This window comes from Mangifera indica, chromosome 16, assembly GCF_011075055.1.
Source record: "Mangifera indica cultivar Alphonso chromosome 16, CATAS_Mindica_2.1, whole genome shotgun sequence".
Lineage (NCBI taxonomy): Eukaryota > Viridiplantae > Streptophyta > Magnoliopsida > Sapindales > Anacardiaceae > Mangifera > Mangifera indica.
The window spans coordinates 3,488,069-3,508,707 of NC_058152.1; the positions used below are offsets into that span (position 1 = coordinate 3,488,069).

General features: G+C 31.7%; 2 protein-coding genes and 1 long non-coding RNA gene across 5 annotated transcripts; 2 read left to right on the forward strand and 1 right to left on the reverse strand.

Annotated features, from left to right (window-relative positions):
• Nucleotides 1-1,469: 1,469 nt before the first annotated feature.
• Nucleotides 1,470-6,555, forward strand: LOC123199143 (formamidase-like). Of its 2 annotated transcripts, none has more exons than XM_044614016.1 (7): nt 1,470-1,971; nt 3,639-3,876; nt 3,982-4,172; nt 4,441-4,676; nt 4,794-5,037; nt 5,142-5,249; nt 6,240-6,555. In XM_044614016.1, the coding sequence occupies exons 1-7, from the start codon at nt 1,747-1,749 to the stop codon at nt 6,360-6,362; spliced, it is 1,365 nt and encodes a 454-aa protein (XP_044469951.1). In that variant the 5' UTR covers nt 1,470-1,746; the 3' UTR covers nt 6,363-6,555. The 2 variants fall into 2 exon arrangements, with proteins under 2 accessions (XP_044469951.1, XP_044469952.1); XM_044614017.1 differs by lacking the exon at nt 1,470-1,971 and adding an exon at nt 2,307-2,591.
• A 1,302-nt stretch (nt 6,556-7,857) lies between these two features.
• On the reverse strand, nt 7,858-9,556 carry LOC123199146. The gene is made up of 2 exons (XR_006498202.1): nt 9,451-9,556; nt 7,858-8,170 (listed from the first exon to the last, which is right to left on the reverse strand). It is a non-coding gene; the product is annotated as an uncharacterized LOC123199146 (long non-coding RNA).
• A 4,938-nt stretch (nt 9,557-14,494) lies between these two features.
• Nucleotides 14,495-19,597, forward strand: LOC123199144 (formamidase-like). 2 transcript variants are annotated; one of them, XM_044614018.1, is made up of 7 exons: nt 14,495-14,950; nt 16,622-16,859; nt 16,964-17,154; nt 17,423-17,658; nt 17,807-18,050; nt 18,155-18,262; nt 19,283-19,597. In XM_044614018.1, exons 1-7 carry the CDS (start codon nt 14,726-14,728, stop codon nt 19,403-19,405), a joined length of 1,365 nt encoding a protein of 454 aa, XP_044469953.1. In that variant the 5' UTR covers nt 14,495-14,725; the 3' UTR covers nt 19,406-19,597. The 2 variants fall into 2 exon arrangements, with proteins under 2 accessions (XP_044469953.1, XP_044469954.1); XM_044614019.1 differs by lacking the exon at nt 14,495-14,950 and adding an exon at nt 15,033-15,571.
• Nucleotides 19,598-20,639: the final 1,042 nt, after the last annotated feature.

Consider the following 20,639-nt stretch of genomic DNA (forward strand, 5'->3'; position numbering starts at 1 on the left):
TTTTGATGGTTTTTAAATTAATTTATACAAATTAATATGATAAAATCTGATTAATTGATTTTAAAGATAAAGTTATAATTATATTATTAAATCATAAATTATCACTTTAGTTTATATAGATAAGTTTATGTTGATAAGTACGGTTTATTTTTTCAAAAAACTTATTCTCATTCACGGTTCAATGTATTCTTAAATTTTTATTTACAGAGTTTTAAAAACTCAAATATTTATTTGTTATCTAATTTCTATTAAAATTATCTATTTGAGTTAACCGTAAAATCATCATTTAATAATAATCTTAAAAAATATAAAAATTTATATCATTTTTCTCTCTTGAATTAGAAAATTAACAATTTTCTTATATGATTAAGTTTTTTAATTGTTACATTTTCCCTTTATGGTTTCAAATTTCTCTAGTAAACAATGGTTGTTCTCTCTCCCTCTTGACAATGTCTCTCCCTTCAACGAATAACAAAAGATTCGTTGAATCTGAACGAAACTTTTCGTCATTTAGGAAGTGAAGATGATTCCAATCAAATCCCTTTGACGCATAGATGATTCTAGTAGAATCCAAATGAAACTCTTTGTATAGACAACAAAAACATCATCCAAACAAATCGTCTTCATTTGAATGAGAACGCATCCTGAAGAAGAGTTTCATCTAGATTCAACAAATTCTTTGTTGTCTGTTGGAGGGAGAGACAACGACCACCGTTTGCCAAAAAATCGTTAGAAAAATTTGAAATTTTTGGGGGAAAATATAATTTTTTAAAACTTAATTATAGGAAAAAATTACTAGTTTTCTAAACTAAATAAGAAAAATTATATACGTTTTTATATTTTTTTATATTATTGTTAAATTAAATTTTATCTTAATCGTAATAGACAATTTTAATTAAAATTGAATAATAAGTAAGTATTTAAATTTTTAAAATTTCATATATAAAAATTTAAAAATATATTAAATCTTAAATGAAAATAAGTCTTTTGGTTTTTTTTTATTTTTATTTTCGCCGTTGACTGTTAGGTCTTAAAAAAAAGGTAAAGATTGTGGGCAGTCAATCAATAATGCCTTTTTATTGTAAGATTGAACCCAATTCCTTTTTATATTATATAATCACATACCCCATCAAATTAGACTCTCAAGAAGTAAGAATTAAATAATTTAATGTAGAATATTAAAAGATAAAGAATTAGTAGTAGTTGGGTATTGGATTGGGGGAATCAGTGGTTGAAAAGAAGAATTTGAAGTCATCAAAGGGTGGAACAACCTCTATGAACAAATTGGTGGACCATCCACTAAATAATTAAAGCAATGGAGAGCAACAAACAAAAAAGCTTAAATCGTCATCAAATTTTAGCCTATATCTTTAAGATTCCGATTTGTGGGGTCCTTCATTTGAGGCCCAGTCCAAACTCCACTTATTAGGCGGCACCCCCATTTCTCAACCCAAAGGAGAATCCAGTGGTAGTGTGTTATATTTATCCTCATCAGAGAATGGATACTTTTCATGTACGATGTTGAAAGGAAAGCTTTGAATGATTAGTAAAGGAGTGGTTTAAAAACTGCAATGTTTTCCATCACTGTTGTTTTTCCCAAAAGTTAGAATTCAATTTCCAATGGTCCATCTTTCCACTAACTGGAAAATATCATATGCTTCTCTGGTCAGTATCACGCTTGAATCTAATTGGGAATCTGCTTATTTTTGAGGTCCGTGATTTTATTTCCTATTATCAAACTAGGAAATGAGTGAGTTTGGTGGTGGTGCAAGGCTGCTTCTGCCTATAGACTTGAAGAAGAAGCCATGGGAACAGAAACATGTCCTCCACAACCGGTGGCATCCGGATATACCGCCAGTTGCGGAGGCTAGAGCCGGGGAGGTTTTCAGAGTTGAGATGATGGATTTCAGTGGCGGTCGCATCACACGCAATTACTCTGCAGATGACATCAAATTTGCGGATCAATCCATTGTGAGTTTCTCTGATTTCTCATCATCTTCTATTTACCGGAGTATGATTAACTGCTAGAGTACGAAGAATTCATGCTCTCTGTATAACTATTCATCAAACAACATGGATGTTGCATTTTTCTAATTCATAATTTGTTGATTAGTTATGCAATTTGAACAATTGTGAAAAAAGGAGTGATTCTGAGTAATTCCTTGTTCCCCATAGTTGGGTTGAGATGAGAGGCTCTAGTTTGTATGAGAGAAAGAATCATATTTGTCTTTTACATATTGAAAGGTGGTTGGGGACCAATAGAAAATTTGTCACTCAAATTTGTCAACAAATGTAAGATTCCTCTTTATAGATCCCACTAGTGGGCTTTGCTTACCCTAAACTCTCACCCTCCTCACTGATTCATCTAAGCCATGGCTCCCCCAACTCCAAGATTGGTTGTGCCAATAGACTTGAAGAAGAAGCCATGGGAACAAAAGGCAGCTCTTCATAATCGTTGGCACCCAGAGATACCTCCAGTCGCAGAGGTTAAAGTTGGTGAAATATTTAAAGTAGAAATGGTGGACTGGACTGGAGGTGTCATCCAAGATGATGATTCTGCAATTGATGTTAAAACCATTGACCTTTCCACAGTAAGTAAAAGCTAACTCTCGTTTGTTTATGATATCTGATGATATAATTTAATCACTTCAAACCGTAATTTTTGATGGTAAAGTATCAAATATTGTGCTTTTTTGCCATTTCTTCAAGACTCAGAATCATGAAGTGAACAGAGCTAAAACGCAAAAAGCTTGGGTAGTTTTCCTGAATATTATTTTTTGTTACCGTGTACTTATTCCAAGTTTCACATAGTTGGCTTCAGGAGGCCGGCATAAGAGTTTAGCATATAAAAATGAAACATATATTTTTTTTTTCCTTATTGAAAGACAGAGCAGGAGACTATTTGATTATGTGTACTTGTAATGTGTATCATTGATGTGTTACCGTGTGATTAGATATTATTTTATTTTTAATTCAAAATTATTTAATCATTGGTAATCATTGGTACCAAAATTGACACTCATTTAAATACACGTAATTATATTGTTATTGCCACAATCTTTTGTCAGCTTCTGTAAAAGTCCCTTTGATACTTCCGCAATACATTCAATTTGTTAGCTTATTAGTGAAAAACTAAAGCCATAAACAATTAGTCCTCATTGATTCATCAAAGCAATGGCTCCTCCAACTCCAAGAGTGGTTGTGCCAATAGACTTTAAAAAAAGCCATGGGAACAAAAGCTATCTTTTCATAATCGTTGGCACCCTGATATACCTCCAGTTGCAGAGGTTAAAGTTGGTGAAATGTTTAGAGTAGAGATGGTAGATGCCACTGGTGGTGTCATCAAAGATGATGATTCTGCAATCGATAGTAAAACCATCGAAGCCTCTACAGTAAGTATTTAATTAATTTGATTGAAATAAACTACATGAATGGTATGTCAGATCAAGACCAATAATCAGATTGATGATATGATAAATAAGAGATAATTCTTGGTTGAGCATTAGCCATTGATCAAATAGTTTGTGTTGTCTTGGTAATATTACTGAGCTAGTTTCATAAATGTTTCTACCGTTTAAATGAACAAATGAGCTTATAAAGAGGATTATTGGTGGCATTCATTGTGATTGTTTGTGTAGGCGCATTATCTCAGTGGGCCGATCAAAGTTGTGGACAAGGATGGAATTCCAGCCAAGGCAGGAGATCTTCTTGCCGTAGAAATATGCAACCTGGGTCCTCTTCCAGGAGATGAATGGGGCTTCACAGCAACATTTGATAGGGAAAATGGAGGCGGATTTTTAACTGATCATTTCCCTAGTGCAACCAAAGCAATTTGGTATTTTGAAGGAATTTACGCCTACTCTCCTCAAATACCTGGTCAGTGAAATTCTCTACAACTAATCAAGATATATTTCTATGAAAAGAATAAAAACAGGTGTGCTGTATCTCTGCTTACATAAGATAGTTTACATATATATACAGGGGTACGATTCCCAGGTTTAACTCACCCTGGAGTTATTGGAACTGCACCATCAATGGAACTCCTCAAGATATGGAATGATAGGGAACGAGAACTGGAAGAAAATGGTCTCCAATCACTGAAACTCTGCGAGGTCTTGCATTCACGGCCATTGGCAAACTTACCATCAACCAAAGGCTGTCTTCTTGGAAAAGTATGAATATATTAATACTCATACAACACGGTGGAACTCTGTATGCATTTATGTTTTAATTAGCCATGGTCATTTAGCTTCCCATTAAGAAATGAATTAATAAATTTCCTCAGCAAGAGTCAATAGATATCTGTCGCAGGCTAAAACTTGGAAATATTTTGCTAGATCACTGTGTTTTGTATTCATTTGCAGCCAAATGAAATGTAACTCCAAAATATATATATGATAGCATAGATTATACGTTCTAACATGTGGTGGGCATTAATAGATTAAAGAGGGCACGCCTGAATGGGAAAAGATTGCTCAGGAGGCTGCACGGACAATCCCAGGACGGGAAAATGGAGGAAACTGTGACATCAAAAATCTCAGCAGAGGTTCAAAGATATACCTTCCCGTGTTTGTCGAAGGAGCAAATCTTAGTACTGGTGATATGCACTTCTCTCAGGGTGATGGTGAAGTCTCATTCTGCGGCGCAATTGAGATGAGTGGTTTTCTAGAGCTCAAGTACATTTCTGTCCCATATCCTCGCATACTTTTTATATTGGTCGAACCCTTTCTGATAAACATTTTAGAATGCAGCAGATAATTCCATTTTTCTGAACACTCCATTTTTGTTATCAGATGTGAAATCATGAGGGGTGGAATGAAAGAGTATCTTACGCCAATGGGACCAACTCCTCTTCATGTAAATCCGATCTTTGAAATAGGCCCAGTGGAGCCAAGATTCTCAGAATGGTTGGTGTTTGAGGGGATCAGTGTTGATGAGAGTGGGAGGCAGCACTACCTTGATGCGACTGTCGCTTACAAACGTGCGGTTCTGAATGCAATTGACTACCTCTCTAAATTTGGCTACTCCAAAGAACAGGTTTGGATTCTCCCCCATTATCACAATTCCTTAACATAAACAAGGAGAAACAATTTATTGATTTTGTCACATAATTGACAAAAATATGCAATGTTAAATGTCAGATGTACCTTTTGTTATCATGCTGCCCATGCGAAGGAAGGATCTCCGGAATAGTTGACTCTCCCAATGCTGTTGCAACCCTTGCAATCCCTACAGCTATATTTGACCAGGTTAACTCATTCTCCCCATTTCTCACAAATTTAAATTTTAGATCACTCACTTTACCAGGATGCTAAACCCTAATCACTTATTCACTTTCTTCCATTGTCAACCAATAGAACTGTCTACATGTGGCATAAAAAATGTCTTACACAACAAAATTTATGAAGGACACTGTGAAATCCCTACTATAAGCAAGTGGCTCAAGAAATTTGATCAGCCCTGGACCTAGGTTCTTAATCTGCTTAACAAGAATATAAAATCTATCAGTGGATGATATATTCTATTACCTATTCTACATTTATCCTTTGCATAAGCAATGTGTGCTACTGAAAGAAATGTACACCAATTACAAGATCCAAATTTTGTGCTAAATGTAAAACAGTACATTTGGAAATACTGATACAGATAAGACGAGTTAGAAAGGATATTCAACTCCATCAAATTTAAGTAGGGGTGTGCATGGTCTGGTTTGATGCAGTGTTTGAAAACTTTTTCAAACCTAATTAAAAAAAACAATTTAACAAATTTCTAAACCAAACCAAATTGAAAAAATATAGTTTGGTCTGGTTTGGATTACAATTTAAACTTATTAATATCATTCACTTTTAAATATATATTATATTAATTAAAATATAGTTTTTTAGAATATAACATAAATATGTAAAATAAATATGAAATATATATATATATATATAAAGAAAATGATAAAATAAATATAAAAAAAGGCAAATTATACAACTAATTATTTGTCAAATGTATATATATTTAAGAAAAGGGTTTAAGATTTGGTTTAATTTGAAAATCGTTTAAATTGTAACCAAAATTAAATTTTTTTTTCAAAAATTTATTAATTCAAATTAAATTATTTTACAAATCAAATTATAATTTTTAGGTAGTTTGGTTTGTCTTTACAATTTGAATCAGTTTATGTATATTCATAAATATAAAATACGGAAATCCACGTTGTAATGTTTGATGCAATAAATGTGGTTGTGCAGGATATTCGTCCAAAATCCAACAAGGTGCCGGTTGGGCCAAGGCTAGTGAGAAAACCAGATGTCTTCAAATGCAGTTATGATGGAAATTTGCCCACCACAAAGAACCCTTGTGCCAGAACATAACAAGAGCAGCGCCAAATATAAGAAAGAGACACTTTGGGTACATGATGTGTAATAATAGCTATGTCAAGATCCTTTCGATAATGGGGATATATAGCAGATAGTGGCTAAATAATCTCCGTTTTCTGGTTTGTATTTGTAAGAAAGCGAGTCCCCTCCCCCTACTTATCAATAAAGAAAATAAGCGTAACGACTATTTATCGTCTATACTATTACAAATTTTCGTATTTTATATTGTATCATTTAAAAATAATATTATAAAATTATTTTTAAAAGATAATATAATAAAATAATAAAAATTTTAATTAACACGTTATTATATTAAAAAATATCATAAATATTTAAAAAAAATTTAAAAATTTTTATATGTATTTATATTATATTTTTATTTTATTAAAAATATATATCGACTTATATTAATAATCTGTATTATATCGTATAGTATAATATATTTATTATATTGTATTAATTCAATATATTTTATAATATATATATTTTTTAATTTGTATTATATTGTATTGTAATACTCGTATCATATATTACGAGATAGTAGTAAATATGGCTTTCACCAATTCTATCTAGCCACGGGTATCTCAGACCGAAACAGGGTTTAAAAATTGCGCACTGTGACTATTGAAAATAGTTCGAGGATTATTAGCGTCGGCACTGCAAAATTTACCTATGAATGGAGAACAAGATTTTCTGCCTGCCATATTCTATTGTACCGGTGAAAAAGATTAACAATCTTCCTGATTTAAGGAATACGCCAGAGGCCATATTATTTATTAAAAACCTAATTTTTTATATTTTGTATTATATTATTTGATGCACCTTTTAGAAAATAAAATAATAAAATACTATATTTGACAAATAATCATTTTAAAAAATATCATAAATATTTTAAAAATTTTCATATACTATCCTATTATATTGTTATTTTTCTAAAAAAATATATCAATTTATATTAATAATATATATCACCTTATAAGATACATTTTTCATCATATGATACATTCATTGTATCATATTAATTTGATACATTTTATGATACGTATCGTTTTTCACTTTTATCATAGAATAAGTATCATATATTGTAAGATGTATATTATAAGATACCGATAACTATAGAATAAGCAACTACCTTTAACTCCATTTAGAAAATGTTTTACATAAATCCAAATATCAGTAAAGAAGCTGATGAGCCAAGCAAATATGCCTCAACAAAATCGGCAATTTCCACTTTCAGTGCTCCCCCTCCTCAAATAAAGAGTCCAATCATACAAAAAATAAGAAAATTCCAGAGCTGTCTAATGTATGTAAAGAACTATGACTAAATACCTAATGTGAATGCCAAATTTGTCCTCATCAGGTACTACCAAATTAGCATACAAACGAGAAAGCACATAAATATATGCCACGGTTCTGCTGACATTGAGTTCTACATATTCTTGGAGTTTCCCAGAAAAAGGAAAGCCACTTTAGAAGGAAGAATTTCGTAAAACAACTTAAAAATAACTACTTTATAACTATAGTCAATTTGATTCATATAAATCTAGAAGGAAGAATTTTGTATAACATCTTAAAAAAAACTACTTTATAAATAAAGTCAATTTGATTCATATAAATCTAGTCCTAATAAGCTTTCTCATTCTCAAGCTAAACTTTTGAACTCAGAAGGTCAATGCACAGCGAAATGACAACCGTCTTATATTTTCCAGTCAATAGTAAATTGAAAGAGTCCGATGGTGTTGTAGAGCAGAACATTGTACACCTACAGACCAGAGCCAAAGGTCTAGCTCCACACTTAGAACCTGAAAAATAAAAGTGAATGATTAAGAATTGAAAGCAAAGCATAGAAACTGAAAGCGGTCTGCACAGAGGAACAAGATAAATGCATGTCTACTTTGATTTATAAATGCCTCTTTCCCCTCTCCCCCAAAGGTAGGAAAAATTAAAAAGGCACTTGCATTGAGTTACTGAATAAATTCAATTGATATTGAAAGGTTGAATTCATAGAATAAGTTAACAAGATGATAGGAACCAAAGCTCTCAATCAAAATAAAAACACACGAATACCAGCAAAATAGGTAATCAACAGACAAGAATGTCTCAGTCTGTGGGAAAATTGCATTAATACCAAATCAAATACAAAACTAGAGAATGACCCTCAAAGGATTGAGAGTCAATCCCTCCAAGGGCAGAGGCTCCCTGCAAAGAAAGGACATACTCTTCTACCCCTGGCTAGAACTAGCCACTATCCCAAAATAACAGAATTCCTTTTTTTCCTCCCCTCAAACTTCCCTCTTATTGTGATAGATAATTGGTAATACTGGGTTGGGCTATTTCACACTCCCTGGTCTAAAATATCAAATCTTACACAAGATGTCAGAAAGAGAGCTTGGTTAACAAATTTAAGAAATCCTGTGTCTTTCTGACAATGGTGAACTTGATATTTCAGTTATCTAAAATGTAAAATGACAAAGTAGTCTTGTACAAATCTGCTCTTCAGTCTACAGTGATATAGCTACAACCTAACTTAACTATTATTAAGAAACCATCCACAATTTCTTACCAAGATAGTAATGAATTCAGGAGATGATTTAGTCCTGCATTGCCTTTTCAATATGGGATCTAAGTTTGCAGGGTGATAGCTTAATTTCACTGAGCAGTACATCATTTTCAAACTGAAATTATAGGTAACCTTATGCACATGGTGGATACAAAAATATTGTAACAAATTCTTCTAAAGGTATCACTGGTACTTTATGAGAAGAGCAAGAAAGTTCATACAACACTGAAATGCCCATAGTTTTATTTACCAGAGACAAAAATAATTCCAAAGCTAATTTCACATGGTAACATGAGGTATTGAAAGAAAGAATAAAATGGAGATTTTTTATGAAAACAAGGCCAAAAATTTTTAAAAATTTTGGGACTAAGCAAATTGGAAAATGCTTTCAAAAGAAGTTACATGTTAACTAATTATAGCAATCACTCCTTCGCAAATAAGTCAAAAATGGCAATTGCTCCATAGTAATGAAAGAATAATATATATATATAAAAGCACACACATGAGAAAGATTAGCAATACCTGCTTTCCTTATTTTTTCCTGATTAGTTCCCTTATTTTCTCCACAGCATATACAGAGCAGGTCTCAAATACAGCGGGAGAGACAGAGCTCGTTATCAGAGAAGAAAAAGAAACGAGGCTTACATGGTTAAATGAGAGTGATACATATAAAAACAAATAAACAGAAAGAATCGTGAGTGTGTAAGGTTAACCAGGGTTAGATTAATTGAACTAGAGGAGTGGTTGAGTTGAGTAGAGTAGTGTGTTTTGGGTTGGATGGGATTCCAAGGTCTTGGGCGTGAGCGGCTCCGTGTTTCCGCGGATGGTTGATCCTCCACCGTTGGATTCTTTAATTTTGATTTCTTTAGTTTTTATGTGGTATTTTTTTTTTTATTTATTTGCTACAGCAGAAGTGGATATTGACGAGGTGGCTTCCATTTCAAAGTTGCTATTATCCAAGTAGTCTGACGTCATCGGCAAAAAATCTTCACTGACAAAAGGTATATCTGTATCATCATAGGATGCCATTAATTTTCTTTTCATTTATTAAAAATAAAATGAAATTATTATTATTATGGTTAAATGTTATTTGAAGTGGTTATGGCATGAACATGTATGTATGTATGCATGCATGCACAGTTGTGGGATTGAATATTATAATGGTAGTGGAGCAAAATATTGTATGTTTAGTGGGAGATTAGGAAACACAATTGTTGTAAGTGGTGGAGGATCTTAATTAAAGTAGATTTATTTTTTAGTGTAGAAATTAAATTAGATTTTGGGGCAAAGGATTCCCACCCAATTTTTAGCTCAATCTCAAAAAAAAAAAATTTATAACAATTCAAAAATCAAAATATCCACCCATGAATGAACTCTTATTAAATTTTTTTTATTATAAACAATAGTAAAATTATCATTTTACTACTAAACCTTAAAAAAACTATATCATTTTATCCTTATAGTTTAAAAAACTAACAATTTTTCTCTTAAAATTAAGTTTTAAAAACTTATTATTTTTCTCTTAGGGTTTAAAAATTTTTTTCAACTAACAAACCCGATTAATCATCAATAATCGGAATGACAGGAGGATGACGTCTGGAAGATAAAGCGTCATCCAGACACCATCCTCTTGTTGTTTCAACCATTAACAACTAGTCAGATTTGTTGGTTAGAAAAAATTTTCAAACTTTAGGGAAATAATGGTAAGTTTTTAAAATTTAATTCTAAGCAGTTAGTTTTTCAATTTATATGAGAAAAATAATATAGTTTTTTAAGATTTTAAAGTTTAATAATAAAATGATGATTTTATATTTATTTCTGATAAAAAATTTTAACAAAAATTAACTAATAAATAAATATTTAAGTTTTAAAATTGTCACAACCATATTTTTAAAATTAAATTAAAATTTGGATAAAAAGTAATTTTTGGAATAAATCTAATTGCCATTAGCTATAGTAAACAATTATTTAAGATCTTCCTCGGTTTTCTCACTAATACTCTTGTAAGTAATTGCTTATTTGAGAAGCAACCCTATAAAAAAAATAAATTGAAATGAGTTCCAATTAAAGGGGCGTTTGGTTGGAATTTTTTAAGATTACTTTGGTAATATATTTTTTATTCTCTTGTTTGGTTTGTTAGTAATAAAAGATTACAGTAATCTTCTATTACCAATACTGACGTGACAGGTAATATAGGTGGTAATCTGATTACTACATTCACCTTAGATATTTAAAGATTATTGAGGTAATATTGAGTTTATTATAATTATATTATTATTTATTAATTTTTTGAGATAAAAATAAATTTATTTTTAATTAATATGACAAACAATATAAAAATATTTAAAAATAAATATATTCAAGGGTATTTTAGTAATATAATTTATTAGTAATCTTTTATTACATTTAATCAAACACAATAATTATTTATACCTATCAAATTTTATCAAACATAGTAATCATTTATACTAAGTAATCTTCTAAGTAATCTATCTTTAAGGTAATATTTTTATTTTGGTAATAAAATATTACTCAAACCAAACACCCTCTAAGAGTTTTATTACATAACTTAATACATAATATGGGTATCTAAATTCATATAATTAAATATTATTTTATTATTAATTTAAAATTATTTAATTATATAATAATATATTATTTATAGATCTAAATTATAAATAAAAAATTATAATTCAAGTCTATGGAAATTCATTATTGTTTGATGATGTCCTTTGGATCTAACGACTGATGAACCCATAATTGAGGCATGAATATAATACAACACAATTAGCTCCGGCAACAACAATAATAATTCATAGAAAATGGAGATGGGGACATGGTGAGATGAGGAGTGGGCAAGTGGATGTGAAATGTGCGGCGCGTGAAGGTAGAAAGAAAATGAGGACGTGGCGTCCTTATCCTCCCACTTGCAACTTGTGATTTATTATCTCACGCAATTCTGTCTGTTTGCCCTGAAAATCCACACGCCTCCGCAACATTTGGATTTGGGGGCCATGGCGTGGCACAGACATTTGTTTCAACAAATTTTGAAGGTTTTTAAATTAATTTATACAAATTAATATGATAAATTTTGATTAATTGATTTTAAAGACAAAGTTAATAATTATATTATTAAATTATAAATTATCACTTTAGTTTATATAGATAAATTTATGTTGATAAGTATAGTTTTTTTTTTTCAAAAAACTTATTCTCATTCACAGTTTAATGTATTCTTAAATTCTTATCTGCGGAGTTTTAAAAACTCAAATATTTATTTGTTATCAATTTCTATTAAAATTATCTATTTGGGTTAACTGTAAAATCGTCATTTAATAATAATATTAAAAAATATAAAAATTTATATCATTTTTTCTCTTAAATTAGAAAACTAACAATTTACTTATATGATTAAGTTTTAAAAAGTTACATTTTTTTTTTATGGTTTCAAATTTCTCTAGCAGATAGTGGTTGTTCTCTCTCCCTCTCTACGATGTCTCCCCCTTCAACAAATAACAAAGGATTCGTTGAATCTAAACGAAACTTTTCGTCATTTAGGAAGTGAAGATACTTCCAATCAAATCCTTTTGATGCTTAGATGATTCCAGTAGAATCCAAACGAAACTCTTTGTATAGACAACAAAGATATTATTCAAATGAATCGTCTTCATTTGAATGACAAAAAAATTATTTGTTGTTTATCGGAGGGAGAGACAATGACTACTGTTTGCCAAAAGATCATCAGAGAAATTTGAAACTTTAGGGGGGAAATGTAACTTTTCAAAACTTAATTATAAGAAAAAATTGTTAGTTTTTCAAACCAAGTAAGACAAATCATATAAGTTTTTATATTTTTTTAATATAATTATTAAATTAAGATTTTATCTTGATCTTAACAAAAAATTTTAATTAAAGTTAAATGATAAGTGAGTATTTAGGTTTTTAAAAATTCACATATGAAAATTTAGAAATACTCTAAATTTTGGGTGGGAATAAGTCTTTTGGCCTTTTTTTAAATTTTATTTTCATCGGTTGACTGTTAGGTCTTAAAAAAAGATTAAGATTGTGGGCAGTTAATCTATAATGTGTTTTTAGGGAAATTATAAAAAAATGGCCAAAATACCCTCTCACTAAGCAAAAATGCCCAAAGTCACTATTTTCAAGCAAAAATGCCCAAAGTCACTATTCCTAAACAAAAATGCCCATGACTTTTTCTAAAATACCAAAATTACCCTTCCCCTCTTTTATATAAACCTCCTCACTCTCACTCTCATTACATACATCTCTGATATCACTTAAATACTTATTTTCACTCTCATTTTTATTTAATATCAATTCTACTGGTTCGTTCGGAAAGAAGAAATTTATATTTCTGAATTCGAATCGAAAAAATCAATTCGTAAAAACTATATTAAAAATAACATGTTATGAATAAATAGATATATTGAAATACCCTAGAATGTCAATAATAAAAAAATTACTCGAAAATCTAAAAAACAGATCTAAATTTTAAAAACTACACGTTCAAATAGCTTATGAATGAGAAAACCGAAAAATCGATCAAAAATTTCGTAATTACATTGTAAAACCTGTCTAAAGAGCACATCGTAATTACAAATATCAAATTTGAAAATTACATATGAAAAAAGTCTAGTCCGGTCACAAACAAACTCAAAATCATAAAAACCGAAAATCCTAAATTTGATAAAATAAAAAAACTGCATAATACACATTAAAACAGTTTTATTTTGGCCTCCAAATTTGGTGCAACCAGCAAAGCTGGTTGTCGATATAGAGCTCGAAACGAGCTTCGCATTGATATATTACAGGCCCCGTAACTCCTCCCGGATCAAAAGTTATAGCCGTTCAAAGTTTGTCTCATATAAACCCTATAGTTTTAAAAAAGTTAATTTTCACCCAACCCACGATTCAGTGTAAAATTTCACATGGACCTCCCCCTGTTCCCCCTCCCCCTAAAAGTTTGCACAATGTTAAATTTCCCCCCCATTCCACGGCAGCATCGATAGATCTAATCCATTTTTCGGTCAAAAATTGTCATTTCAGCCTCTAATTTCAACACAAATCAAATCTACACATCCAATAATACAAAACCCCTCAATCAATTCAAGCAAAACAACCAAAAATCAAAACATTTTAAGCATTGTTCAAAATCGAAACTCTAAACCCTAAACCGCAAAATCTCACTCAAATCTCAATAATATGAACAATAACTTGATTCAAACAAGATGACGAAAGATATTCTAACGTGTTGTGCCATTTTTGGTTGCTGGAAACCACCAAAATCATCAAAAATTCGGCTGACAATGGGATGACAGTGGGACAGGGGAAAATTTCAAATTTTCCCCTGTTTTTGAACAGTGATTTCACAGTGGAACCGGGGAAATATGCTGAGTTTATATATGGGTAGTTTCGGTATTTTACAAAAGTTAGGTATTTTTACTTTAATCTAAATTTTTTGGACAATTTTCTTAATCCCCCTTACTTTTACCTATTTTTTATAATTTCCCTATTTTTATCCTCATCAAAAATGAATACTTTTCATGTACAATGTTGAAATGAAAGCTTTGAATGATTAGTAAAGGAGTGGTTTAAAAACTGCAATGTTTTCCATCACTGTTGTTTTTCCCAAAAGTTAAAATTCAATTTCCAATGGTCCATCTTTCCACTAACTGGAAAATATCATATGCTTCCCTGGTTCAGTATCACGCTTGAATCTAATTGGGAATCTGCTTATTTTTGAGGTCCGTGATTTTATTTCCTATTATCAAACTAGGAAATGAGTGAGTTTGGTGGTGGTGCAAGGCTGCTTCTGCCTATAGACTTGAAGAAGAAGCCATGGGAACAGAAACATGTCCTCCACAACCGCTGGCATCGGGATATACCGCCAGTTGCGGAGGCTAGAGCCGGGGAGGTTTTCAGAGTTGAGATGATGGATTTCAGTGGCGGTCGCATCACACGCAATTACTCTGCAGATGACATCAAATTTGCGGATCCATCCATTGTGAGTTTCTCTGATTTCTCATCATCTTCTATTTGCCGGAGTATGATTAACTGCTAGAGTGCGGAGAATTCATGCTCTCTATGTAACTATTCATCAAACAACATGGATGTTGCATTTTTCTAATTCATAATTTATTGATTAGTTATGCAATTTGAACAATTGTGAAAAAAGGAGTGATTCTGAGTAATTCCTTGTTCCCCATAGTTGGGTTGAGATGAGAGGCTCTAGTTTGTATGAGAAAAAGAATCATATTTGTCTTTTACATATTGAAAGGTACTTGGGGACCAATAGAAAATTTGTCACTCAAATTTTGTCAACAAATGTAAGATTCCTCTTTATAGATCCCACTAGTGGGCTTTGCTTACCCTAAACTCTCACCCTCCCCACTGATTCATCTAAGCCATGGCTCCCCCAACTCCAAGATTGGTTGTGCCAATAGACTTGAAGAAGAAGCCATGGGAACAAAAGGCAGCTCTCCATAATCGTTGGCATCCAGAGATACCTCCAGTCGTAGAGGTTAAAGTTGGTAAAATGTTTAGAGTAGAGATGGTGGACTGGACTGGAGGTGTCATCCAAGATGATGATTCTGCAATTGATGTTAAGGCCATTGACCTTTCCACAGTAAGTAAAAGCTAACTCTCGTTTGTTTATGATATCTGATGAGATAATTTAATCACTTCAAATCGTAATTTTAGATGGTAAAGTATCAAATATTATGCATTTTTTGTCGTTTCTTCAAGTCTCAGAACAATGAAGTGAACAGAGCTAAAACTCGAAAAGCTTGGGTGGTTTTCCTGAATATTATTTTTTTGTTACTGTGTGCTTATTCCAAGTTTCACATGGTTGGCTTCGGGAGGCCGGCATAAGAGTTTAGCATATAAAATTGAATCATATTTTTTTTCCCTATTGAAAGAGAGAGTAGGAGACTATTTGACTATTTGTACATGTAACCAGTACCATTGATGTGTCACTATGTGATTAGTTGGTATTTTATTCTTAATTCAAAATCGCCCAATCATATAGTAATCATCGGTACCAAAATTGACATTCATTTAAATACATGTAATTATATTGTTATTGCCACTACCTTTTTGTCAGCTTCTGTAAAAGTCCCTTTGATGCTTGCGCAATACATTCAATTTGTTAGCTTATTAGTGAAAAAAAATAAAGCCATAAACAATTAGTCCTCATTGATTCATCAAAGCAATGGCTCCTCCAACTCCAAGAGTGGTTGTGCCAATAGACTTGAAGAAAAAGCCATGGGAACAAAAGCTATCTTTTCATAATTGTTGGCACCCTGATATACCTCCAGTTGCAGAGGTTACAGTTGGTGAAATGTTTAGAGTAGAGATGGTAGACGCCACTGGTGGTGTCATCAAAGATGATGATTCTGCAATCGATGTTAAAACCATTGAAGCCTCTACAGTAAGTATTTAATTAATTTGATTGAAACACACTACATGAATGGTATGTCAGATCATGACCAATAATCAGATTGGTGATATGATAAAGAAGAGATAATTCTTGGTTGAGCATTAGCCATTGATCAAATAGTTTGTGTTGTCTTGGTAATATTACTGAGCTAGTTTCATAAATGTTTCTACTATTTAAATGAACAAATGAGCCTCTAGAGAGGATTATTGGTGGCATTCATTGTAATTGTTTGTGTAGGTGCATTATCTCAGTGGGCCGATCAAAGTTGTGGACAAGGATGGAATTCCGGCCAAGGCAGGAGATCTTCTTGCGGTAGAAATTTGCAACCTGGGTCCTCTTCCAGGAGATGAATGGGGCTACACAGCAACGTTTGATAGAGAAAATGGAGGCGGATTTTTAACTGATCATTTCCCTAGTGCAACCAAAGCAATTTGGTATTTTGAAGGAATTTACGCCTACTCTCCACAAATACCTGGTCAGTGAATTCTCTACAACTAAGCAAGATATATTTCTATGAAAAGAATAAAAACAGGTGTGATGTATCTCTGCTTACACAAGATAGTTTACATATATATACAGGGGTACGATTCCCAGGTTTAACTCACCCTGGAATTATTGGAACTGCGCCATCAATGGAACTCCTCAAGATATGGAATGATAGGGAGCGAGAACTGGAAGAAAATGGCCTCCAATCACTGAAACTCTGTGAGGTCTTGCATTCACGGCCATTGGCAAACTTACCATCAACCAAAGGCTGTCTTCTTGGAAAAGTATGAATATATTAATACTCATACAACAGGGTGGAACTCTATATGCATTTATGTTTTAATTAGCCATGGTCATTTAGCTTCCCATTAAGAAATGAATTAATAAATTTCCTCAGCAAGAGTCAATAGATATCTGTCGCAGGCTAAAACTTGGAAATATTTTGCTAGATCACTGTGTTTTGTATTCATTTGCAGCCAAATGAAATGTAACTTCAAAATATATATATGATAGCATAGATTATACGTTCTAACATGTGGTGGGCATTAATAGATTAAACAGGGCACGCCTGAATGGGAAAAGATTGCTCGGGAGGCTGCACGGACAATCCCAGGACGGGAAAATGGAGGAAACTGTGACATCAAAAATCTCAGCAGAGGTTCAAAGATATACCTTCCCGTGTTTGTCGAAGGAGCAAATCTTAGTACTGGTGATATGCACTTCTCTCAGGGTGATGGTGAAGTCTCATTCTGCGGCGCAATTGAGATGAGTGGTTTTCTAGAGCTCAAGTACATTTCTGTCCCATATCCTCACATACTTTTTATATTGGTCGAACCCTTTCTGATAAACATTTTAGAATGCAGCAGATAATTCCATTTTTCTGAAAGATGTTGAGGCACCTATCCAAATTACTCAACACTCCACTTTTGTTATCAGATGTGAAATCATAAGGGGTGGAATGAAAGAGTATCTTACGCCAATGGGACCAACTCCTCTTCATGTAAATCCGATCTTTGAAATAGGCCCAGTGGAGCCAAGATTCTCAGAATGGTTGGTGTTTGAGGGGATCAGTGTTGATGAGAGTGGGAGGCAGCACTACCTTGATGCGACTGTCGCTTACAAACGTGCAGTTCTGAATGCAATTGACTACCTCTCTAAATTTGGCTACTCCAAAGAACAGGTTTGGATTCTCCCCCATTATCACAATTCCTTAACATAAACAAAGAGAAACAATTTATTGATTTTGTCACATAATTGATAAAAATATGCAATGTTAAATGTCAGATGTACCTTTTGTTATCATGCTGCCCATGCGAAGGAAGGATCTCCGGAATAGTTGACTCTCCCAATGCTGTTGCAACCCTTGCAATCCCTACGGCTATATTTGACCAGGTTAACTCATTCTCCCCATTTCTCACAAATTTAAATTTTAGATCACTCACTCTACCAGGATGCTAAACCCTAATCACTCGTTCACTTTCTTCCATTGTCAACAAATAGAACTATCTACATGTGGCATAAAAAATGTCTTACACAACAAAATTTATAAAGGACACTGTTAAATCCCTACTATAAGCAAGTGGCTCAAGAAATTTGATCAACACTGGACCTAGGTTCTTAATCTGCTAAACAAGATTATAAAATCCATCAGTGGATGATAAATTTTATTACATATTCTACATTTATCCTTTGCATAAGCACTGTGTGCTACTGAAAGAAATTTACACCAATTACAAGATCCAAATTTTGTACTAAATGTAAAACAGTACATTGGGAAATACAGATACAGATAAGATGAGTTAGAAAGGATGTTCAACTCCATCCAATTTAAGTAGGGGTGTGCACAGTATGGTTTGATGTGGTTTGAGAACTTTTTCAAACCAAATTAAATAAAACAGTTTAAAAATTTCCAAATCAAACCAAATTGGAAAAATATAGTTTAGTCTGGTTTGGATTACAGTTTGAACCTATTAAAATTATTTATTTTTAATATATATTTTTTAATAAAATTAATTGAATTATAATTTTATAGAATATATATATATATATATATACACACACACATATACATATACAATATACATGTAAAGAAAATGACAAAATAAATATGAAAAAAACAAAGTATATACCTAGTTGCTTATTCAAAATTTTGTCAAATATATATGAATATATAAAAAAAAAAAAAAGTTTTTATTATTTGATTTGGTTGGAAAATCATTCAAACAGTAATCCAAACTGAAAATTATTTTTTCAAAAATTTATTAACTTAAACTAAACCATGTTACAAATTAAACTGTAATTTTTTAAGAGTTTAATTTGTTTTACAATTTGAATTGACTTATGTACATTCATAAATATAACAATACGGAAATGCATGGTGTAATGTTTGATGCAAGAAGTGTGGTTGTGCAGGATATTCGTCCAAAATCCAGCAAGGTGCCGGTTGGGCCCCGGCTAGTGAGAAAACCAGATGTCTTCAAATGCAGTTATGATGGAAATTTGCCCACCACAAAGAACCCTAGTGCCAGAACATAACAAGAGCAGCGCCAAATATAAGGAAGAGACACTTTGGATGCATGATGTGTAATAGTAGCTTTGTCAAGATCCTCTCGATGATGGGGATAGCATATAGTAGCTAAATAATCTCCGTTTTCTGGTATGTGTTTGTAAGAAAGCGAATCTCCCTACTTCTCAATAAAGAAAGTAAGTGTCACAACTATTTATCAACTGTACTATTTCAAATTTTTGTATTTTGTATCAAATTGTTTCACTCGTCTTTTAAAAAATAATATAATAAAATAATAAAAATTTTTATTGATACAATATTATTTTAATAAATATCATAAATATTTTGAAAATTTTTAAATTTTTTGTATGTACTCTTATTATATTTTTATATTTTCTAAAAAAAGTATATTAATTCATATCAGTAATATATATTGTATCGTATCGTATTAATTTAATAAATTTTATAATACATATCTTTTATAACTTGTGTTGTATTGATACATTCATATCATACATCGTAATGAGTACCGTTTTCACCAATTCTATCTAGCCACAAGCATCTCAGGAAGCTTTTAGACAGAAACAGGGTTTAAAAGTTGCACACTGTGACTATTGAAAATAGTTCCAAGGATTACTAGCATCGGCACTGCGAAATTCACCTATGAATGGAGAACAAGATTTTCCGCCTGCAATTTTGCATCGTACCGGTGGAAAAGATTAACAATCTTCCTGATATATGGAATAAGCCAGAGTAATCAATTCATGAATCGTATTGTTTATTGAAAATCTAATTTTTTATATTATGTATAGTATCATTTGATACATTTTTTAAAAAATAAAATAATAAAATATTATAATTAACAAATTATCATTTTAAAAAAATTACAAATACTTTTAATATTTTAAAAATTTTCATATATTCCTCTATTATATTATCATTTTCTCTTAAATTCATATTAGTAATATATATCGTATCATAAGATACATATCACATCATATAATTATTTATTATATTATATTAATTTAATACACTTCATAACACGTATTATTTTTTACCTGTATTATATCGTATCATATCGTAAGATAAATATTGTATCATACCGATTACTATGGAATAAGCAACCACCTTTAACCCCATTTAGAAAATGTCTTACATAAATCCAAACATCGGGACAGAAGCTGATGGGCCAAACAAATATGCATCAACAAAATTGGCAATTTCCACTTTCAGTACTCCCTCTCCCCAAATTAAGATCTAAAC

What these genes read in the sequence shown, in the direction of transcription:
- LOC123199144 (XM_044614018.1), top strand. Translation starts at nt 14,726, where the DNA reads ATGAGTGAGTTTGGTGGTGGTGCAAGGCTGCTTCTGCCTATAGACTTG. An exon ending in AGTGGTTTTCTAGAGCTCAA is followed by an intron (nt 17,659 to 17,806) that starts GTACATTTCTGT and finishes TTTTGTTATCAG; the next exon opens with ATGTGAAATCATAAGGGGTG. An exon ending in CTACGGCTATATTTGACCAG is followed by an intron (nt 18,263 to 19,282) that starts GTTAACTCATTC and finishes GTGGTTGTGCAG; the next exon opens with GATATTCGTCCAAAATCCAG.
- LOC123199143 (XM_044614016.1), top strand. Translation starts at nt 1,747, where the DNA reads ATGAGTGAGTTTGGTGGTGGTGCAAGGCTGCTTCTGCCTATAGACTTG. An exon ending in AGTGGTTTTCTAGAGCTCAA is followed by an intron (nt 4,677 to 4,793) that starts GTACATTTCTGT and finishes TTTTGTTATCAG; the next exon opens with ATGTGAAATCATGAGGGGTG. An exon ending in TTGGCTACTCCAAAGAACAG is followed by an intron (nt 5,038 to 5,141) that starts GTTTGGATTCTC and finishes GTTAAATGTCAG; the next exon opens with ATGTACCTTTTGTTATCATG.